General features: G+C 46.8%; 1 protein-coding gene across 1 annotated transcript in view; it reads left to right on the top strand.

The window, feature by feature from the left end:
* Window positions 1–20731, top strand: part of LOC119446596 (sodium/hydrogen exchanger 3-like) — a 411172-nt gene that overhangs the window by 352486 nt on the left and 37955 nt on the right. The window contains 4 exon segments of the mRNA XM_049664238.1: window positions 13617–13689; window positions 13691–13739; window positions 15693–15769; window positions 19118–19246. Of these exon segments, the coding sequence (XP_049520195.1) occupies window positions 13617–13689; window positions 13691–13739; window positions 15693–15769; window positions 19118–19246 (328 nt within the window).

Raw genomic sequence — 20731 nt, 5'->3', positions numbered from 1 at the left:
TTTGTTTTTCTCTGTCTCCGTCTCAGGCGATCGTTTTTCTTCAACTGTCCGCGATTCTTCGTCTCGGTGCGCGTGAAATTCCAGTTTACGGGTCAAAAGGGTCGACGAAACAATGAGAAGCGCCGGAGCAGCTTGGCCTTGAACGGCATCTAAGAAGAAAAAGAAAGTCCCGGGGAGACGCTTCAACGGTGGCGCGAGTCGGCGGTTGTAACTCAAAAAGGACCGCCAAGGTCGTCGCTGATGGGCTTTCTCGATGCCTTTGTCTTTTGTTTCAGTTTGCTTGATGTTTTGTTTTGAAATGTTGCTTGCGGTTGTGCTGCCTAAATGTCCTTGCATGGGACTTGTTGGTCCTCGCGAGAAGTGTCATCAAAGGAACCGCATCGCTAGATTCGAAGAACAAAAAATAAAAGTAGAGTTCTTGGCTTTCATCTTATTGAGGCATCTTAATTATAACATTCCCTTAAAGTGACCTTCTTGTTCACAACGGCGTCCTAACACTTATTTGTACGCTCTTCCAGCCTCAAAAGAAAAAAAAAAGATGAAACAAATGTATTCAGCGTATTCATCGAATACCGTATGCCGTTCTGCCGAAAACACGTTTAGGTACATACAAGCGCATACCTTTCTTACCTACCTATTCTAACCAAACATAAACCTCACTCGCATTTTTATCATCTTGCCTCCTCCAATCTACCATCTGTCTTACAAGACTTATCGTCATCATCATCAGCCTACATATTTATGTCCACTGCAGGACGAAGGCCTCTCCCTGCAATCTCCAATTACCCGTCTTGCACTAGCTGATTCCAGCTTGCGCTTGCAAATTTCTTAACTTCATCAACGCACCTAGTCTTCTGCCGTCCTCGACAGTGCTTCCCTTCTCTTGGCATCCATTCTGTAACTCTAATGGTCCACCGGTTATCCATCCTACGCATTACATGGCCTGCCCAGCTCCATTTTTTCCTCTTAATGTCAACTATAATATCCGCTATCCCCGTTTTATCTCTGATCCACACCGCTCTCTTCCTGTCTCTTAACGTTAGGCCTAACATTTTTCGTTCCACAGCACTTATAGAGAGAGAGAAATGAATGATTGGTAGGTCAAGCTCATCCTCCATTGTGGGCACGTGCCATGTTTTGAAGGCACAACAACATTAAGCAGATGTGCCTCCGGTTTGCTATACCCTTTACACGAAGAAGGGTGTAAGAGGTTAAAAAAAACGCAAACCTTATCATCCGTTAAAAGTTCAACCGCCACCACACTTTTACCGCAGTAACGCAATTTCACTGTCGCCTGTGGCTAGAGATTGCTTTCACAAAATATTACTCCTTTCTAATTCACATGTTCAACTCATTGAGGTGTGAGGAGACAGTCGAGCAGCGCTTCTGTTTTTTCTCTCCTTAGGATCTTTTTCTGACCGTTAAGCTAGCCGTAAAGCATTTTCAGAAACGAATATCCTTGGCTGCATGGCGTAGCGGGCGCGGAGATCAACGTGGGCATTGCTGCATTTTCTGAAATCGATTAGTCTTATAGTGACCGCTTGTAGGCGTTCCAGACGACGGCGATAATATATACCTGGCCTTGACGCATTATAGCCGTGACTGCTGTATAGGCGCCGTAAAAAGTCATATTTCACCACTTCCCAGGCAATGCGTTTTACTCGCGGTGAGTGAGCAGACGCGGAAATATTGCAGCGAAGATATTGACTCAGTCCGCTCGACTATATTAGCCATTCGTGGGAGCGACCAATTGGTCTTATTGCTTCAGCATCGACCCGTTGTCTCGGGTCGCTGGAGATTGGGACAGAGATTACATGTTGCCCATTTCAGTCAAGTGCAGAGGCCGCATTAGTTCGATTTCGGTGACTTCCCTTGCGACGTAAGAAATCGACCCTCACTTTAAAGTGCGTTCGTTGCAGTCACGGCACATGGTAGCGCACTATCTGTGAATATGTATACGCTTAACGAAGACACGACGCGAAAAATCAAACGTCATTACCGTATACCATATTACCATACATATCCCTATGGCACCGGTGGCGTCGACCGAAACAACAGTGCTGGTAGCGGCGACACACGGCGTGTATTGTTCAGCTGCTGACCCCCCCCCCCCCCCCCTTCCCCTGCGGTAGCTCAGTAGCTACGGCGTTGCGCGGCGTAGCTCGAGGTCGCGGGTTGGAGCCACCGGATCAAAATTTATGTTGAGCGAAAACTGCAGGGACCCCCCACCACTTGCGCCTCAAGACGTTGCCAATCGAACAAGAAAAAGGGAAACGTTTAGTATACATACGGGAAGCCGAAATGCCATAAGCAGGAAAAAGAAAGAAAAAAAATGTCGCAGTTTCGCCCGAAAGGCGAAGCATCGATTGCTTTACCAAATTAGTAGCGAGCTATTCGGAGTAGGGATAGTAGTTTTATCGGCTGCATAAACTTGGACACATTGGCTTACTAACTGAATTAATAATCGTGGTACGTCATCGCGCACAAGCAAACATGAATAGATCACACTGAATGACCGCAGCCAACGACTGTCAGAACGCTGGCAGCAAGCGCAGGTTCGCGCGGTCTATCGCTTCAACAGAAACTGAGCGGCGAATGCACAGCGCATACAAAGGTCAGAGCCGTGTGGAGATAAGAGACGGTGCGGGCGACCGGCACCGCCGGGCAAAGGAGAAGTTGTTGGCAGAGGAGGAGCTGCCCCCCCCCACCCCCTCCCCCCTCTTCCCGTTTCTTGCTTTCGCGTGGGAGATTGAGTGGCAAGATACGCCTTTGGTGCCGGAGCACAACGCCGCCCCGCCTCCCTACCTCCCATACCCCCACGGCCTTTCGGGCGACGGTCGCGTTTTCTTTCCACCGTGCGTTCGCTCTCCGTGATAGCGCGCGGGGGAGTTCGCCCTCCGTGATAGCGCGCGTCCCCCGCGCTCTTTCGCTCGCGCATACGGCCCGCGGTGACGATTTTATCGCCCTTGGAATCTATACGGAACCTCACGGCGACGGCGACGGCAGAAATCCGGTTGAAGTGTCCATATAATTTCTATCGCAATAAAAATGTCGCAGTTTCGCCCGAAAGGCGAAGCATCAATTGCGATAGCAAATTGGTAGAGAGCTATTCGGAGTAGGGATAGTAGAGTAGTTTTATCGGCCGCATAAACTTGGACAAATTCGCTTTCTAACTGAATTGACAAGCGTGGTGTCATCGTGCACAAGCAAACATGAATAGATCACACTGAATGACCGCAGACAAGGACTGTCAAAACGCTGGCAGCAAGCGCAGCCGCTGCAGCCAGCGGGCGAAGAAGCGTGCGGTCTATCGCTTCAACGGAAACTGAGCGGCGAATGCACAGCGCATGCAAAGGTCAGAGCCGTATGGAGATAAGAGACGGTGCGGGCTACGGCCACCACAGCCAGTGCAAGCGTATTTGTTGGCAGAGTAGAAGCTGCTCCCCCTCCCCTCCCTCCCGCGCTGCCTCCCCGCTTTTTTTTTCGCTTTCGCGTGGGAGATTGCGTTGCCAGTTCCCCTTGCGCTGGGTTGCAAGATAAGCATTTGGTGCCGTAGCACAGCGTCGCCCCGCCTCCCTCCCCCCCCATACCCCCCCCCCGGCCTTTCGCGCGACAATCGCGTTTGCTTTCCGCCGTCCGTTGGCTCTCCGTGATAGCGTGCGTCCCCCGCGCGCTTTTACTCGCGCATACGGCGCGCGACGACGATTTTATCGCCCTTGGAATCTATACGGAACCTCACGCCGACGGCGACGGCGACGGCAGAAATCCCGTTGAAGTGTCCATATAATTGCTATCGCAATAAAAGAACGAACCATTCAGAGCCTATATGTCAATGTAAACTCGCTTATGCCGCTCTGACCGTAATAGAGGATATAGCCATGCAGTTCGCCGACGCTAAGGGCCTCTCACGGCCCCGATTCGAAGCAGACAAGCTGCATGCGCGGAGCGCCGGGTGCAGTCACGGATTCGTGATGTCGTTACCGAGTTTAGCGTTAAAAGCGCAGGAAGACTGGCGAGAACATTTAGGGGTGAGATCGCTTTATAGTCGGCATTGTGTATTTCCCCGTTCTTTATTTATAAGCTATCTGACAACGCTGAGCTTGGGAGTAAAAAGTTTATTTCATCGGTGAAAAAACAGCTCGAAATAAACACGGACAAGGGAGAAACAAAGGACTAGCGAAGTCCTGTGCAGCGCTTGCGCTGTGTTCTTCCCTTGTCCGTGTTTATTTCGCGCTGTTCTTTCACCGATGGATTTGTACCAACTAGCTCTCATTCATATCCTCTTCGATGTTTTCTTTCAATTTCGATGGTGACGCCGACGGCCAAGAAAAGTTTGCGCGCGAAGCTAACGGTTGTTATTAAGTCTGCGTGACGCCGTACAGTCGAGCAACGTGCAATGGAGGAAAGAGGGACAGATTAAACGGCAATCAGTTTTTGTCTCGGCACGAAAACTGTCACGACTGCATCTAACTGCCAGAGGATCTTTTTCTTTCTTTTCTTTCTTCTTTCAATAGCCAGAGGAAGAAAACAAAGAGCGAACTTCTAGCTAAATGCGAGACACATGTCATTGCTACAGTGAGACTGTCATATTGAACACTTTTTTTTTTCAAGATACCTCACAGGCTCTATGAGGAGCATTGAGTAAGGGGAGGGGGGGGGGGAGGAGGAGGGGGGATATCACTGCGTGACAGCTGTACACGTTTCATCATTATGAACATTGGATCGCAATTTTTTATTTCATAATCTAGCAGCTTCGTCAACAGTTGGCATAATAACTTCTAAAAGAAAGACAGGGAGAGAATTTATAATTATAATTATTTAAATATAGGTAGTACCAGCCACTAAGATAACAGGAAGCAAGGATTATGTTTCTATTGCGAACCATGGCCAATCCCCCCTCGTGGCTACGTGTCCTATGTTGAAGGCGACAACGACAACGGCCACGACAATGCGTATCTGGCCGGATTTAGAGCACTTGCCTCGAGGACACGCACCTCCCGAAAAGTCAGATCGTTGCTACTTGGACAACTTGAGAATCCTGCCGCAAGTCACGCAGCTTCATCACGAGCTGAGCAGCTCTTTCCTAAAGGTGCTTCTGGCACCCAAGTAGACGATCGTCATACGTGATACGCAAGCTGACGCTGATGCTGTTGCGCCGGCTTGTCACACGAGCCTACTACACACCAGCACGAATGCCGACCAAGAACGGCCACGTGATTCCATCCACGTGATGTACACTGTGGGCATTCATACTATATACATACAGATTGCCGGCAGCCTTCCATTTTGTGAATCCACCTCCGCTGTGCAGATCCCCTCCGAATTCACGTGACTCAGCTCCGACCGAAAAGTCGTCGTAATCTGACAGGTCCTAAAATCCTGAGAGGACGTCGACCGAACCTAGGGACTGGGGAGCCCTCGCTTGTGAGTGTGTGTGTGTGTGTGGGCTTATTACATAGGACAGAACATTTCTGCCGACCACCGGGCGACAGAACGTGCCGTGAATCTATACCGTGCTGTTCTTGTTGTTGGGCCACAACGATGGCCACAACACACAACAGCGTGTGTTATGTTCGTATTATTCTCTCTCTATCTCTCTTCGCCCCCCCCCCCCCCCCCACCGCCCCACCCCCTCCTTTTCTTTTGTTTCATCACACACCTCTGGACACGCTACGAAACACCAAAACGCTCTTTCGTTATGATTTCTTCTTTCCGCCGATATGACGTCTCTACAATCTATTGGTTCGCATTCTTAACACCCCGGCGACATTGTTATCAGTGGAGTACAGCAACATGTCGTCGAACAGTACTTACAAGAACCACAAAATTTTCATTGAGCAGTAGCATGACAGAGAAATGAAAGTCAGGGAGATTAGCCATGGGTTCTGTCCGACTGGCTACCCTACACGTGGGTAAGGGGGCAATAAATATAAGGAACGTTTTTTTTTTTTTTTTAAGGTCTGTGGCTATGGCTCAGTGGCTATGGCGTGGTGTTGCTGAGCGCGAGGTTGCGGACTCGGCCCCGGCCGCGGCGGCCACATTTCAATGAGGGCAAAATGCAAGAACGCTCGTTTTCTTAGGGGCACGTTATGTAGATACCCAAGTGATCAGAATTAATTTTGAGTGCCCCCGCACTACGGCGTGCTTCATGATCAGTTGGTAGTTTTTGGCAGCTAAAATCACAGAATTTAGTTTTTAAGTGCGAATTTCTTTCTAGGATTTGATGTTTGGCGTTTTATTCCTTTGGTATATGCCTTAGTCGCTTCAGCTAACCACACATAACTTTAGGTTGGTGACTGCTCGGTAATGTTCCTTTTTGTCAAGCTTTACCTCGCTAGATAAACAAGCTTTCAGTATAATCACCGTGTGGTCGGCTTCACCCTTGATATTATCCCTTATTATTCGTAGAACGCGGTTATCAAGTGCGGACCGAGTCCATACAAAGCTAGTTATAATTCGTTGGGCCCCAGAGCAGCTTAGAACAGATGTCACGGACGTTCATGCAACAGATAAAAATAGCTGAAAAAGCATTCGTCGTGTTATTAGTGGCGATACCGAAATATCACCGTGCAGTGTTCGCCTATTTATTCGCCGTTCGCGTTCTAGATTACTGCCTACGCAAGCCGGGTGTCGGGTGGGGCCCTCGGTAACGAAATTAGCCGTATTATTTTGCCTCGGGAAATCCTGAACACGTGGGGCAGAACGCGGAAGCGACTGGAAATGTAAATCCTGCTCGCGCGTTATTGTCTTATAATGCGTCACTCGCAGACATTCGGTAGCGATCTCGTACATTATATATATCGCCGGTATAGCAGACCACCGCGCGTATGCGCGCGTTTGCTCCTACCGAACTTATACGTGCTATCAGAAACGTCGGTTACTAAACCAGCTTTCGTAAGCAGGTCTGTTTTTCTAGGCGGTCGGCGTATATCTACTTTCACGTTCGCTGCGCGCAAATCACATGCAAATTATATGGGCTGTCAAAACGGTGGACGATTCGTTATATATGTTCTTTTATAAATAATTCTCCTCTGAGCCACGGCGGAAAAACAGTGCTCCCGGCGAGTTTTGCGGTGTTCGGGTTACATTCGACATAACTTATTAGCTTACGTAAAGAGCAGAGGTTTGAAAACATGGTTTAATTCCCTGTTTCTTGTATGCTACACTGACGTTGTTTAAACTTTCATTCGCCTTCTGTAAACGCGGTGTCTGTCTTGTGTACTTAGGAAATAAAGGAAACGCGATGAACAAGTAAAGAGGGCAACGCGATAGAAGTGGAACAAATTCGTGCTTGCTAGGGGAAAAAAAGAAAATGTTAGCTCGCCTGCACTCGTCTAATCGCACGTGAGAAAAAATAGAAAAACTGTTGTTCCCGACAACCGATAAAGCGGTTTAATTTGTTACTTGTAAACGAGATAACCGTAATTAAAAGAATGTGGTGAAACTGAACTGTACGGGACTCTTCTTTTTCAACGCGCTCGCGATAGTTGGGAAACTTGAAATTTTAGATGCACGTCCTTCAGAACGTCAAAACATTCGTTACGAAAAGAGGTATCAATAGGATCCCCCGTTTCATGTGTTAGAGCTTTCGGTGCGAACCTATAGTCGGATGTTTTAAAGGGAACCGTGCCATTAAAATTGTCTCGTATAGGCTACGTCAACCTTGCGAAATCGCGTTTCATAAAAGAATTACGTCGCACGCAGTCCGCTGTAGAACAGCGCTATGCAGATATCGCTTATAGAATCTTGATATATCGTTATTGATGTAAAAATAGACTTGTAAGCTGGGCACTTCCCAGTTTTAAGATGTTTTTACTTATTGGCAAGATCACTTAAATGCACCGATCACCTAAAACAAGAAACTGATTTCATCACTTGGTAAAGCGTATCGCAATAAGGGCGACAGCGTTAGCCAAGCTTCTCGCGTTTTTCGGGCCTTTTAAGGCTTTACAGAGCTACATTTATCGTAGCAACTTGCATTGGAGAACCATGCATATCTGGCGTCGTTGGAGAGACGATACAGATGGATTTGGACCCGAAGTAAAGCGTCATGTTGAAACCACTCGCTCTTCAAATGCGCCGCATGCACGCGGCGTGACGCAAGCAGTAGAGTGGAACACGATGACTCGGCTTGACTCGAACTGTCCAGGAATATCGTGACTCGTCGACGGCACGTGGACGTATACATACATCATTAGCGTCCCGATATAATCGAGATTTCGAGCTGCTTCGCCGAGAATGTTTGACGGTTTTGCAACGTTTCCCAACGCCGATGCGTCGTTTAGTTCTTCCATTACGTGCCGTGCTTCAATTTCACCAGCGTAGTTTTTTATACGTTAGATATCGTGCTGTACGATTCGCTTTTATGTAACTTTTTTTTTGTAATCATTGTCATATCGAGATGGGCACTCCAATTATCCCACAGCTCGTCGCTTGGTGCGCCTGTTAATAGCTTTGTTCAGGTTATGATATGGCAAATCAGTAATCCCGAATATTACGATAATGTACCTCACCTCATGTGACCCAGTTGATGTGGTGTTCTGCAGCCGAGCGCCAGATCGCGGATTTGATTCCAATCTGCATAGTCATCATCCTAAGTTGGGAATGCAAAACATTCGTGTACTTTGGTTTGGGTGCACGTTACAGAACACCAGGTAGTCACATTTATTTCAGGATCTTCTTCAACAACATTTCCCTTTAGAGCCTCGTACCGTAAAGGGAAAAATCTTTCTTAGCAACGACAGCTTTGGCGTTTACTTCACATCTTCGTACCCTGTCGATCACGTCTTGAATGTGCTGGCTAGGGATTGGTCAAAAACCACATCGAGCGCCATGCCAAAGTGTTCTATAGTGATTTTTTACTACAGCGTGTATGTTCAATGTTAGGGTAGCTCCTGCAGTGCACGGAAGTCTTGCGTAAGCGGGCGAAATCCTCAGGAAAGAACCGTCAGAGCTACGCACCGGGTTACGAGAGTCGTGTTAATCGCCTTCTCCTGTCGACGTTCCTTCCTTCGGTAAGCTGATATGAGCTTTCTGCAGAGCTATTACTTGGTATTTCGCCATTTCCCCTCTTTTTTAAATCAATGTAATTAAATAATTTTTCTCTTTCCACGCACGGTTGCTACTCGAAACCTTTGCACGTACTCTATAAGCGCGCGAACAACACAAACTGACGGAGCTGTACACCACAACTTCTGCAGAGCTATTGCTTGGTATTTCGCCATTTCGCCTCTTTTTTAAATCATTGTAATTAAATAATTTTTCTTTTCCACGCACGGTTGCTACTCGAAACCTTTGCACGTACTCTATAAGCGCGCGATCAACACAAAGTGACGGAGCTGTACACCACAACGCCCTTGGTGCGCTGTGGTGCTCAAATCACTCTCTTTTTTGTGTTTTTCGTTAACCAACTATTGCAGTCGCTCAAGATAACGCAATCGGAACGCTCATTGCATTTCAGACAATGCGTGTACATATACCAGATACTTCGCCCCGGGCCCGTATACCCACCACCCTGCCAGCCTCCCAGAAGAAAGGCCCCGCACAACATTCAGTGCAACAGTCTTTGTACATCGTGCCTAGCTTACGCACCTGCGATAGGCACCTGTGGTGACGCCGTCGATTCCTTCACGGTGTGCGAGCCATCCTCGAGTAAGCCTCACAATCACAGGGCTTAAAAAAAAGTCTGACTTACCGTTATATGCAATCAACTCAGTTTACTCTTCTTGTATGAGAAATACAGCGACTACACACACGTCCGTACTGATGGTTCAATTGCATCGACCAGTTCCTGTGGCGCTGTAGTTATACCGTCGAAAGGAGATAACCGAACGGTTCAAGACTTCGCATGTGACAACGCCTACAGCTGCAGAACTCGCGATTATCTGCGGTGCACTTCACATGATCGATACAGAGAGTGCTGGAAAATGGGCCGTTTTCTGCGACTCAAAAGCCGTCATTACAATATATGCAGTCGTTCCTCCAACCTGAAATGCATGACAAACTGACGTGGGAATTCGTGGAGCTTAACAGCCACTGGAAAGAAAAAGGCTACGATTTTTTTTTTTTTCAGTGGTTTTCAGTGGCTGCTCGCTCGTCACATAAAGAAGGCCACTGCGTCCCGATTCCACTCTCTAGGACAGACGCTGCCAGGCAGCTTCGTCTTCTGGTGCGCTCTCTCTCGTTAGCCGAGTGGAATAAGGCAGATATCATCATCAGCAGCCTATATTTATGTCCACTGCAGGACGAAGGCCTCTCCCTGTGATCTCCTATTATCCCTTTCTTGCGCTAGCTAATTCCAACTTTCGCCTGCAAATTTCCGATATATATATATATAAGCCACACTAGACCGCACAGCTCGGACCTCCGCCAGGACTGCATCAACGCAAGGCATCTCTTCTGTGTCGGTTGTGGTGGAGAGTAGCCTTCGCGAGAGCTTATTGAACACAAGTTGGAATGGCTGACGGTCCTGCATGTGATGTCTGTGACTGCGAGGAGAACATAGACCATCAATTGTGCCACGTCCTCGATTTGGCTGACGGTCACAAAGGCAATCAATAGCTAATGGATTCACCGGAACGAGGCACCGTCCCCATCGATCATCCGCCCAGGTTCAACGACTCGTTCGTGCGAGCGCCTTTGACTGCGTGGTGCTGTCCGCGCACGTGCACACATTCACATCCTTCCTCTTTGTCATCTTTTTGTGCTCATTTTCTCTTCCCCCAGCGCAAGGTAGCCAACCAGACGCTTTCCTGGTTAGCATCCCTGCGTTCTCTCTTCCTTTTCTCTTTTCCACGCTCTTAGCTTTAGCAATGCCATGCCGATAAGCCAGATCTTCCATGCTTCTCACGTCTCGCGACAGTCTCTCAGACAGTCTCACGTCTGTCTTTGTCTCTGCTTCAATAAAGCAATTCTTTTGTACGGAAGCCTTGTTTTGTGCCACTTTCCTTCCGAACAACGCGGTTTATTTTGTAACCGTATTGTCCTATTTTTATTTTTATTAATAGTATTATTACGTCAACGGCTTTCAGTCGCACGCGTGTGGCATAAGCACCATGGCCATCTGCTTTTCGACAGGCATTGCGTAACGCCGTAGACGTATGCTTTTCACGTTCCTTTCCATTCTGTTGTCTGCACTATTCTGTCGTCTGCACTACGTGCGCGTGCTTGCACACCTGCTTACGCCTGATAACGGGTACCTTACGAAGAAAGAAACCATCTCGGTTGTATGGACGCGAGCTTCTAGCCATCTTGCGATGCCATTTCATGATCGCGTTCGTCATGAATCGGCTGGTATTTAGTATTTGATACTTTTGTGCGGCCTTTCCATGCGTTCACGTCTCTCAGATGCGTAGCCGAAAACGAAGCGATTCCAGAGGGCAATGCCAAGGTCTAACGCCGCAGCTCCCGACGCACAAATGCAGTTTCGCGAAGCAGGGCGGGTCCTTCTCGGTGAGTTCGTTTTATGGTCGAGATGAGATCCGAGTCGAGGGAACGGCAAAAGTGCAGCAGCACGTTGAACGAACTCATGTGCTTCGTCATGGTTCCATATGGAAAAACAATGAAAACCGATAATAAATAAATAAAATAAAGAAAGAAAGAAATAAATATAACCAAAACAAATAACAAATAAGAGTAAAAAGAAGTTATGACCATCTCTTCTGCCGGAACGATGTCAACAAAACACGCTTTGTTCGCGACACATTTTATAATTAGATCTATATATCCGCCGCTACTCGCGAGCTTGGACGCATCGATCGCAAAATGGAAGCTTCCGCATTTTTTCTCCCTGCGAAAGCGATTTGCGCGGATTTAAACACGTTTTTCAAATATATATTTTTAAACATTTCCTTCGTGATGTCATTGAGGCGATGGCAGAAAGAGCGTCATCTGTTGTCGTGTAGGCCGGGAAATGAAACTTACTCGGAGGTCGCTGCTTTTGTGCTCGTGGCCTTCGTCGGTCTGTCCTTTGCGACCGCTGAAGTAAGCGGAAATGAAATTGCGGAACACTTTTAAATTGTGTGACGTGTGCGAATTCTATGACGACGATGATGATGATTACGGGCTTCGACCTCTTGACTGCTTGTTTCTGCATCGTGTGTGACTTTTACGAAAGTGTAATTATACGACTTATACAACCTGTATTGAATGCACGAGCTTTTAGAAGAACTGGAAATCGGGCAAGGCGGTGCAAATTTATGGCTATATACAGCAGCGCGACGAATCGGAGACAGAGGAAACTAGACACTCATATATATAGCATGACGCAAACGTACAACATGTGGGTATACTGCAATACCGGAAAAGGTGACATTGAGTGGCTGGGCTGGGCTGGGCTGGCTTGGCTTGGCTTGGTGATTGATGGGGCTTAACGTCCCCAAAGTACACCTGGAATATGCGATACGTTGTAGTGAAGAGGTCCGGGCATTATACGGACTGCCTGGAGTTTTACCCATGTTATTTTGTATCTATTCGTTTCAAATCTGAGAATATAGAGTTGTTTAACGTGCAACTCAATTCAAATACGCGAGTGTATTTCATTGCGCCCCTACTTCGTGTTTGGCCGCCGATGTCGTGACTCTGTACTCTTACGTGCTCACCCGCCGAGCGGCGAAGCGGTGAAAGCGTACGTAAAACCAGGCGGCGAGCCCGATCGATCTGTTTACTACCAGTTTCTGCCGCACAGACAAAGCTCGCCGCTTCACCACAACCGATTAAAATGCCAGGCGAAAAAAAAAAAAAAAGGCGCTGCTTTCGGAGTCAACATCCGGCTCGGAGATTTCAAATTACGTCCAGCATGTCTTCGTCGACGTGATTATTCCGTGTGGGCGTGCGTGTGTGCGTCGTTTGCGTGTATGCAGTCGTCAAGGAACGATATGCGACAGTGTACGAGCGCTCGTCCTCGAACAGTTTTTGCGTCCAATCTTGGTGCACCCGGAAATCATTACGCATGGCGATCGGGTTAAGGTTAAATGTGTTGAGGTCATTATGCAACTCGCCTGCTCTTGAATTTCTTGTCGCAGTACGTTTTTGAAGATGGTACAATGCGTGTCGCGAGTAAGCAGCGATGGCAATATTGTTTTTCATCCGTTTAAGACCGTGCGTTTATCGCGCGTTTCTATGATTACGTCCGTATGCTTGGTGCGCATACAAACGTCGCTTCGACCGCCTTAGAAAAAGAAGGCGAAAGAAATGCAATTATACGTGATTCTTCTCTCGTACACAGCAGATGGCAAGAAAAGTAGACCCCGCGCTTGACGGGTCGATATGTGTGTGCCTCGAAACAGGGAATAGCGGCAAACGACACCGCACGAAGGAACGAAGGTAGGAGAAAGCGCCTTCGCGGAGAAAGCCGCCGACGCGGCAGCGACGAAAGCGGCGAGAGCGGAGACATCAGATGAGAACAGCGCAGCATAGAGCTATCGCGGAAGCGTCGCCCGCTTTTGCCGCTTCGCTTTCTCTCGCTGGGCAGGTGGGAACCTGTAGCAATGCTCGACGTTTTGCTCAGCAACTGAACGCCATAGTGTCTGAACTACTGCGGCGTGTGTAAAGATATGACGACAGGTGTGGATAAAGATGATGATGATGTACCTGTCGGCTTGTGTCCTTTGCTGCAGCGCCGTATCCGACACGGTCATCTTCATCTTCCTGGGCATCGTGCTGGTGAACAAGCGCCACGTCTGGAACACCTGGCTTCGTCGTCTGGTCGGCCGCGCTCTGCCTCGTCTACAGGTTTCTCAGTGAGCGCCATCCTTCCATCTCCTTGTATATGACGGTTTTGTTTTCTTGAATACTTCATCTGTTTTTGTGTATGTATGCTACTGTGGCCAGTCATATATATCTTTCATTTCGTAACAGGTGTCGATAACTTACGCGTTGTTATCTTTAAATAGTGCGTCTGAGTTGTGGAAAAAAATATCTGCGCCACATTTAGATTTTAACTTGTGGCGTCATAGCAGTCTCCGCGCACTTTAGGGCACGCGTATCACTCCATTATAAACCGTATATCGTTCTTCTTGTTTTTCTGGTTCATAAACCACACTCCCGGACTACTTTCTTTGGAAATGAAGGGAAGGAAACTCCTTAAACGCGACAGCCCTCCTGTTAATCCCAAAGTCTTATTCGTGTTTGTCTTAAGCTGGGGAACAGAAAAACTTTAAACGTCCTATTTGCTTCCGCGCTTATATTTAAAACAGAAAATACGCTACCCAGCTTTCAAATTCAATTTCTTTCTTTTTTTTTTGTTCTTCTTCCGCGTGTTGGCAAATACGAAACCATTGCATGTAGCAAGCTACGCTAATTTAATATCTAAGAAAGAGCTGTCCAGTTCTGCCGGACTACTTGGCGCAGTAACGCATGCGCACAAGCTCGGCCCCCTGCAGCTTTCTCTTCGTAGCCACAAAAAAAAAAGAAGTTGTTCCTGATTAGAGCTTTCCATTTTAATTAGGCAATACTGCACGCGTCGTAAGTATTACTGCTTGAAGTCCGATTCTCGCTTTGAGTCTAATTGGTCTGTCTTCCAAACTGTGGAGAAAGTGTATCGTTCTGTCGATATACCCACCTACCAAGCGTGCTGATTAAAAAAAAAAAAACATCTTGCACAGTTGTTCCCGGAAACTGGCGGACACGCGTTCGAATGGAGATCTCAGTTGTGGTTATTTGTTGGTGGTAATCATTCGGGTCATCGAAGACTCGTGAGCGCAGTTCACCGACTCGGTACCCACCGCGGTGGTTCAGCGTTCTGCTGCTTAGCGCGAGGTCGTAGGTTTGACTCCCGCATTCCTCTGCCAGAGAAATGCAAAAAGGCTCGTGTACTTATATTTAGGTGCACGCTGAAGAGCACCAGGTGCTCGAAAGTAATCAGGAGAGCCCCACTTTATGGCGTGTCTCATAATGAGATCGTGGTTTTGGCACGTAACACGTCATAATTTAATAAATTATTTTAACCAAACTGGTGTGTTTGTAGTATACTGTATAGGTGGTCTACTGTCCCATGCGATTCAAGTTTAAGCGGGTCGTGATTTTTTTTCTTCGTCTTTTTGTTCTTTGTGCCGCGTAGTGGATACGAGTATATTAGGAGTTTTTGTTGCGACGGGGCTTCCACACTTTTTATCTCTTCGCAAGGAAATTGAGATATGCAAGTAAAGGATAGAGAGACAAAGGAAAGGACAAAGGCACCTAAAATCCGGTTAGCTACCCTACTCGGTGGATGGCATATGTTTTTAATTACATTGAAAATGAAACGTTCATTAGACTGTGTATCTTGGTCTCTGCTGCTATTGCTACAATGTACATGAACCGCCCGCCTCCGTATATTAAGATATTATTGCATTTCTTGTTAGTACATATAAGGCTGTTCATGGGATATGATGACTTCTCATAGAATGCAAGAGGAAGTGACTAGCAATGACGAACAATATGCCTTGAAATTTCCTTCTTCAAGTATTTGGCTCGTACGAAACGTCGTTGTGTTGATGTTCTAGAAGGCGTGCTCGTTAATTCTGTCAGCCAACAGGGCTTAAGTTATTGAACACTTCAAACTGTATCGCGATAAATAGCACTGAAGTTGTCGTCAACGACGCGGTTATTATGGTCGCACATAATAATAATTTTCTCATTTAACGCTTCCTCGCGAAGATTGGTTTCGTGTGCCAGCGCGGCGGTTCTGCAATGTTATCTCGTTCTCATTTCAGCCGTGTTTGGCCTTACATATATTGTAAATGTGGTCGGCCGTGTGAAGAAGATCAACCTCGAGGAACAATTCATAATGGTGAGTATAGTCATTGTTGCCTTTTGATTGCTAGCTAGCGTAGCCAATGAATATTAATTATAGTGTAGTTTAAACATATTAAGCATGTATAAACAAGATTCCCGGTACGAGCTTGCGGATATTTTTTTCCGCCATATAACAAATACTTCACGCGTATACTGGTTTGTATGGTGTATTGACACTTACCACGTTCGCGCCCGCGCGCCCGCATGTGTGTGTGTGTGTGTGTGTGTGTGTGTGTGTGTGTGTGTGTGTGTGTGTGTGTGTGTGTGTGTGTGTGTGTGTGTGTGTGTGTGTGTGTGTGTGTGTGTGTGTGTGTTTTCTTTTATTGCGATAGCAATTATATGGACACTTCAAGCGGATTTATGCCGTCGCCGTCGACGCAGTCGTCGCCGTGAGGTTCCGTATAAAGTCCAAGGGCGATAAAATCGTCGCCGCGCGCCGTATGTGCGAGTGAAAGCGCGCGGGGGACGCGCGCTATCACGGAGAGCGAACGGACGGCGGAGAGCAAACGCGACTTCCGTCGCGCGAAAGGCCGTGGGGAGGGAGGGAGGGTGACGCTGTGCAGCGGCACCAAATGCGTCTCTTGCAACCGGGCGCAAGGGGAACTGGCGATGCAATCTCCCACGCGAAAGGAGCAAAGCGGGAAGGCAGGGTGGGAGGAGGGGGGGGGGGGGGCTTCTACTCTGCCAACAAATGCGTTCTTGTACTGTGCGCCGGTGTTGTCGCGCGCACTGCATCTTGCAAGCGATCTCCACACGGCTCTGACCTTTGTATGCGCCGTGCGTTCGCCGCTCAGTTTCCGTTAAAGCGATAGACCGCACGAACCTTCGCTCGCTGCGGCGGCTGCGCTTGCTGCCAGCGTTTTGAGAGTGTGATCTATTCTACGTTTGCTAGTGCGCGCTGACACCACGCTTTTTAATTCAGTTAGTAAGCGAATATGTCCAAGTTTATATGCAGCCGATAAAACTATATCGCTACTCGGAATAGCTCTCTACTAATTTGCTATCGCAATTGATACTTCGCCTTTCGGGCGAAACTGCGACATTTTTTCGTTGGATTTCGTTGTGTTAAGAGTTCAATGTCGATATTGTATCTCAACTCAAACGGATGTGCGCTTTATCTTGCGACAGCCTTAACATTGCTTGGTGGTGTTCTTGTTTCATGTGTCCAATATAGCAGCAACTACAAAATTTGCGCTTTCTTGATGTCTTGTGTTTATTTTTTATGCTGCTGTCTGCCTTGACGGCATATATATATATATATATATATATATATATATATATATATATATTCAAATTGCTGTTCACACACGTGCGTTTACAACTGGTTTATTGCTGCAGTGCGTCCGTATCACCGTCTGTTAGAATTTTTTATATCGTTGAACAGTTTGTAGTGGACAGAAGCCCGCGATAAAACAGCTGCCAACAGTTAGAACTGAATCCAAATATTATTCACTGTTCCATTCATTCATTCTACAGACGTGCCCAAATCGCGTATCATTCATTTTTCTGCAACCATGTTGAAATTCACAAGGGAGCCATATTGAGACTTTTTTTTTTTCATCGAAAAACATATACGGTTATGGCAACAGGCACAGCGATTGTAGTGCCATCTCGTAACAGCGATTCTCTTCACAGAACAGGTCTCCTTGATCTTAAAAGCGCATTCGTCGTGACCTCTTCAAATATCAGTAAATGGCTGTCGCATTACACCACACAAATATGACCGTTCAAATCGTCCGATTCGATCGCGTGCAGGGAAAGAGGGGAGTTTTAATGAAAGCTGGAGAGACATCTAGCAGAGTGATCAAATCGAAGTCATCACATCCACGATAACAAAAACAGACATCGACCTGACCATTTTAATGACTAGGGTTCAGCGCTATGTTTCCCGTCATGCGATGAACGTGTAAATAGTTAAGGTTCTCTCCAGCATTGGAGGATCCTTTAAAATATCCCCCAGTAAACTTCCAGAGAAGCTGTCTTTTAATGAGACCTCCCAACCTGCTTTAGAGCAATTATTTTTACTAATCGTCACTGCGAAAATAGCTCTTTTGACAACTGAGCCTACTTGTCCTTGTCTGAAAAAGTTAAGGATCCACTTTGCCGAGCTTAATAACCATCCTTTTCTTTCGTTTTCCGTCCTCGTGAGGAGTTTAATAATTCAGAGGTGAAGAATAAATACGTTTACTGCTTGCTTCGGTTACGTTTATGCGAGAAAAAATTGTTTTGGTTATCTCTCGGCCGCTGCTTCGAAACATGCTTAAAATTCATTACGCTCGCCTGCACCCGAATAGTTCGCTCACTTCTTTGTTTGTTATTCCTTTGTTGTTGTTTTAATTGCTCCCATTCTAATTAATGAGGCGCCACTCTCATTACTCTAATCCCGCTTAATTATTTTCTGCTATTCTGTGCTTATCCCTGTACCAGTGAATAAATGGAGCCATTGGCTGCAAGGGCTCAGCTCGTCCTGTTCTTACGCCCCCCGCCTACCCTAGATGGAGCAGCCGCTGGAAAGCTCTACCTTAGAGGGAAATGTTTCTTCTATTATTTTTTCGAGTTTAGAGACCCTTTTGCCTTGAAGAGAAGGCTACTGCCCATAGATGTTTTCTCCATCTTTGTCAAGCTATGCAGCGAATATCTGCTTTCTGCAGCCGTAGTTGAAAAGACAGAATATCTTGCGAAGATATGCAAGAAACCAATCATTTCGCGCCCTAGCACATGGACGACCCCTTGGTAAAAACAGCCGCCACTTCGGTGTGGCGCTGGCAATTTTATCATGCGTCGAGTTACACCTCCTTTGTTAATGCGGCTGCCGTTTCTAACGTTTCGTCACGTGATCTAAATATTCGTATTCGCTGCCGACGGTGCGTGTGTGTGTGTGTGTGTGTGTGTGTGTGTGTGTGTGTGTGTGTGTGTGTGTGTGTGTGTGTGTGTGTGTGTGTGTGTGTGTGTGTGTGTGTGTGTGTGTGTGTGTGTGTGTGTGTGTTTCTTTCTGTGGATGAATAATGAATATTATTGGTGCATACTAGTCTCTTTGCCAGCGTTCAAAATCTATTAACGTCTGCGCAAGGCTCGCGATGTCGCGTTTCTGCTCGACGATTTCTAAACATGTGAGCACAATTGACCGGGCTGGTTATATGGTCGTAACATTGATTTATTTGTGTCATTGTTGTGCGATTTCTTCCGGGCTTGTTTTACTTCTTCAACATGAGAATGTGACAGAAAAATAAGACCTGTGTGATCTTGTTGCCGTCCATTAATGCTGCCTCAGACTCATATTTGTTAACCTAAGCACGCGTTCGCCGTGTGACTCGCCATGCCATCGGCCTCCTCTTCACCGCAGGCGTACGGGGGACTGCGCGGCGCCGTGGCCTTCTCCCTGGTTATCATGCTGAGCTCGTGCAAGTTCCACAACTACGAAGTGTTCGTCACCACCACCCTGGTCATCGTTCTCTTCACCGTGTTTATACAGGTGAGTTCCCGCACTGCGCCGTACCCTGTACCCTTTGAACCGATGTTTCGAAGTCTTGCTAAGGCCACTACATCTTGTGTACCTGCATGCTTGTACCTCAATGCGCGCGTCACGAAACGTCTTCGGTGATATGAAATATGTAGCCTGTCTGTGCGTAATAATCTTGAGCATCAGAACGTAATTTGCGCATCTTCTTTCCTCCTCAAGTTGCACCGAACGCGGGGTCAATAAATAGTCGCACGTTTTGCTAGGTATTGCGTTTTGCTAGGCAGTGCTCTACTAGGTATCGTATTGGCGAATCCATGTTAAGTCAATTTTTTAACCCTACTTGGCGCCGACAAAGAAACGTTTTTTTTTTTTTTTTCCCAAGTGCTAAAGGCACTCTGAGTTTCTCAACAGTTCCTGCTGAAATATCTTTACGAAGTAGCTGAGCGGCGATCTAGGCAACCAAGGTTTTGCGCGAGCACTAGATTTATCAAATCATAATGACAGCATGCAGGAATCCATACGAAGATACATCTGGTTATTATTATGGTGTTGAACTTGCGAATAGGCAACAGAAGAGCTACTGATTCATAGCGTGCTCACTTTACATTCGTGATAAGACTAGCTTCTTTGTCGGAACTGTTCACTTGCGGATATTCTTGCGCATTTTTTCCGCCGTTTTTTATTTGTGCCTTAATACGAAAATACGAGAAGTGCACGCACGCACGAACGCACGCACGCACGCACACGAAGAAAGATGGAATTGGCACGAATTGCTCCAGAGAGCAGCTTACAAAAGGGTAAGGACATGCATTTAGCTCATTTCAGAATAGTCACATTCTCCTGTGTCGCGAGGCAAAACTTAGTGGAACATATTTCTGGCTCATCGAACGTGCGAATGCGTGCCATTTGATCGACTTTGTCTGAGAGCACACCTTATCAAGACCTTCTTTGTTCTCTCTAAGTGCGCCGTTTTTGTGACAAGGAAAGAACGCCATTGCTTCGCTGGCTGGAAATGTTTTGTTTGTTGTCCCGGATTTGTCGCCGTCCATTAATTGGACGCCAGTGCTTTCATCGCCACCGCCGCAGGCAAACTAGTGCCTAAGAAATATATAGTTATTGGTTATATCGCGCTTGACTACTCTTGTCCTCGGACACCTCGACTGAAATTCTAAAGACATTGGCGCGCGAAGTTTTCATACATATTTCGCCGTATATAATGAGCGTGTGATTTGCGCCAGATTTTATTTGGTTTTCTTTGGGTTCTTTCTCAAAACTTCCTTTCGAACTATTGTATGTTACTTTTGAATTTTATCGACTTTTCTTTGAATTCTCGGCGGATTCGTGATGGCTTTAGTTGGATGGGGAATTATTCCTCTGAAAGCGCGCGTTTCCACCTAACAAGAATGATATTCGAGAGAACTGCCGCGAATATTTTTTCATTTTTTTTTCATCTTAGACAGTCTGACAGCTGCCTCAGGCATGGACACAATGCTTTCC

Source organism: Dermacentor silvarum, chromosome 3 (genome assembly GCF_013339745.2).
Source record: "Dermacentor silvarum isolate Dsil-2018 chromosome 3, BIME_Dsil_1.4, whole genome shotgun sequence".
Taxonomy (NCBI): Eukaryota; Metazoa; Arthropoda; class Arachnida; order Ixodida; family Ixodidae; genus Dermacentor; species Dermacentor silvarum.
The sequence above is the reverse complement of the archived record's forward strand: the minus strand, read 5'-3'. Positions and strand labels throughout refer to the sequence as shown.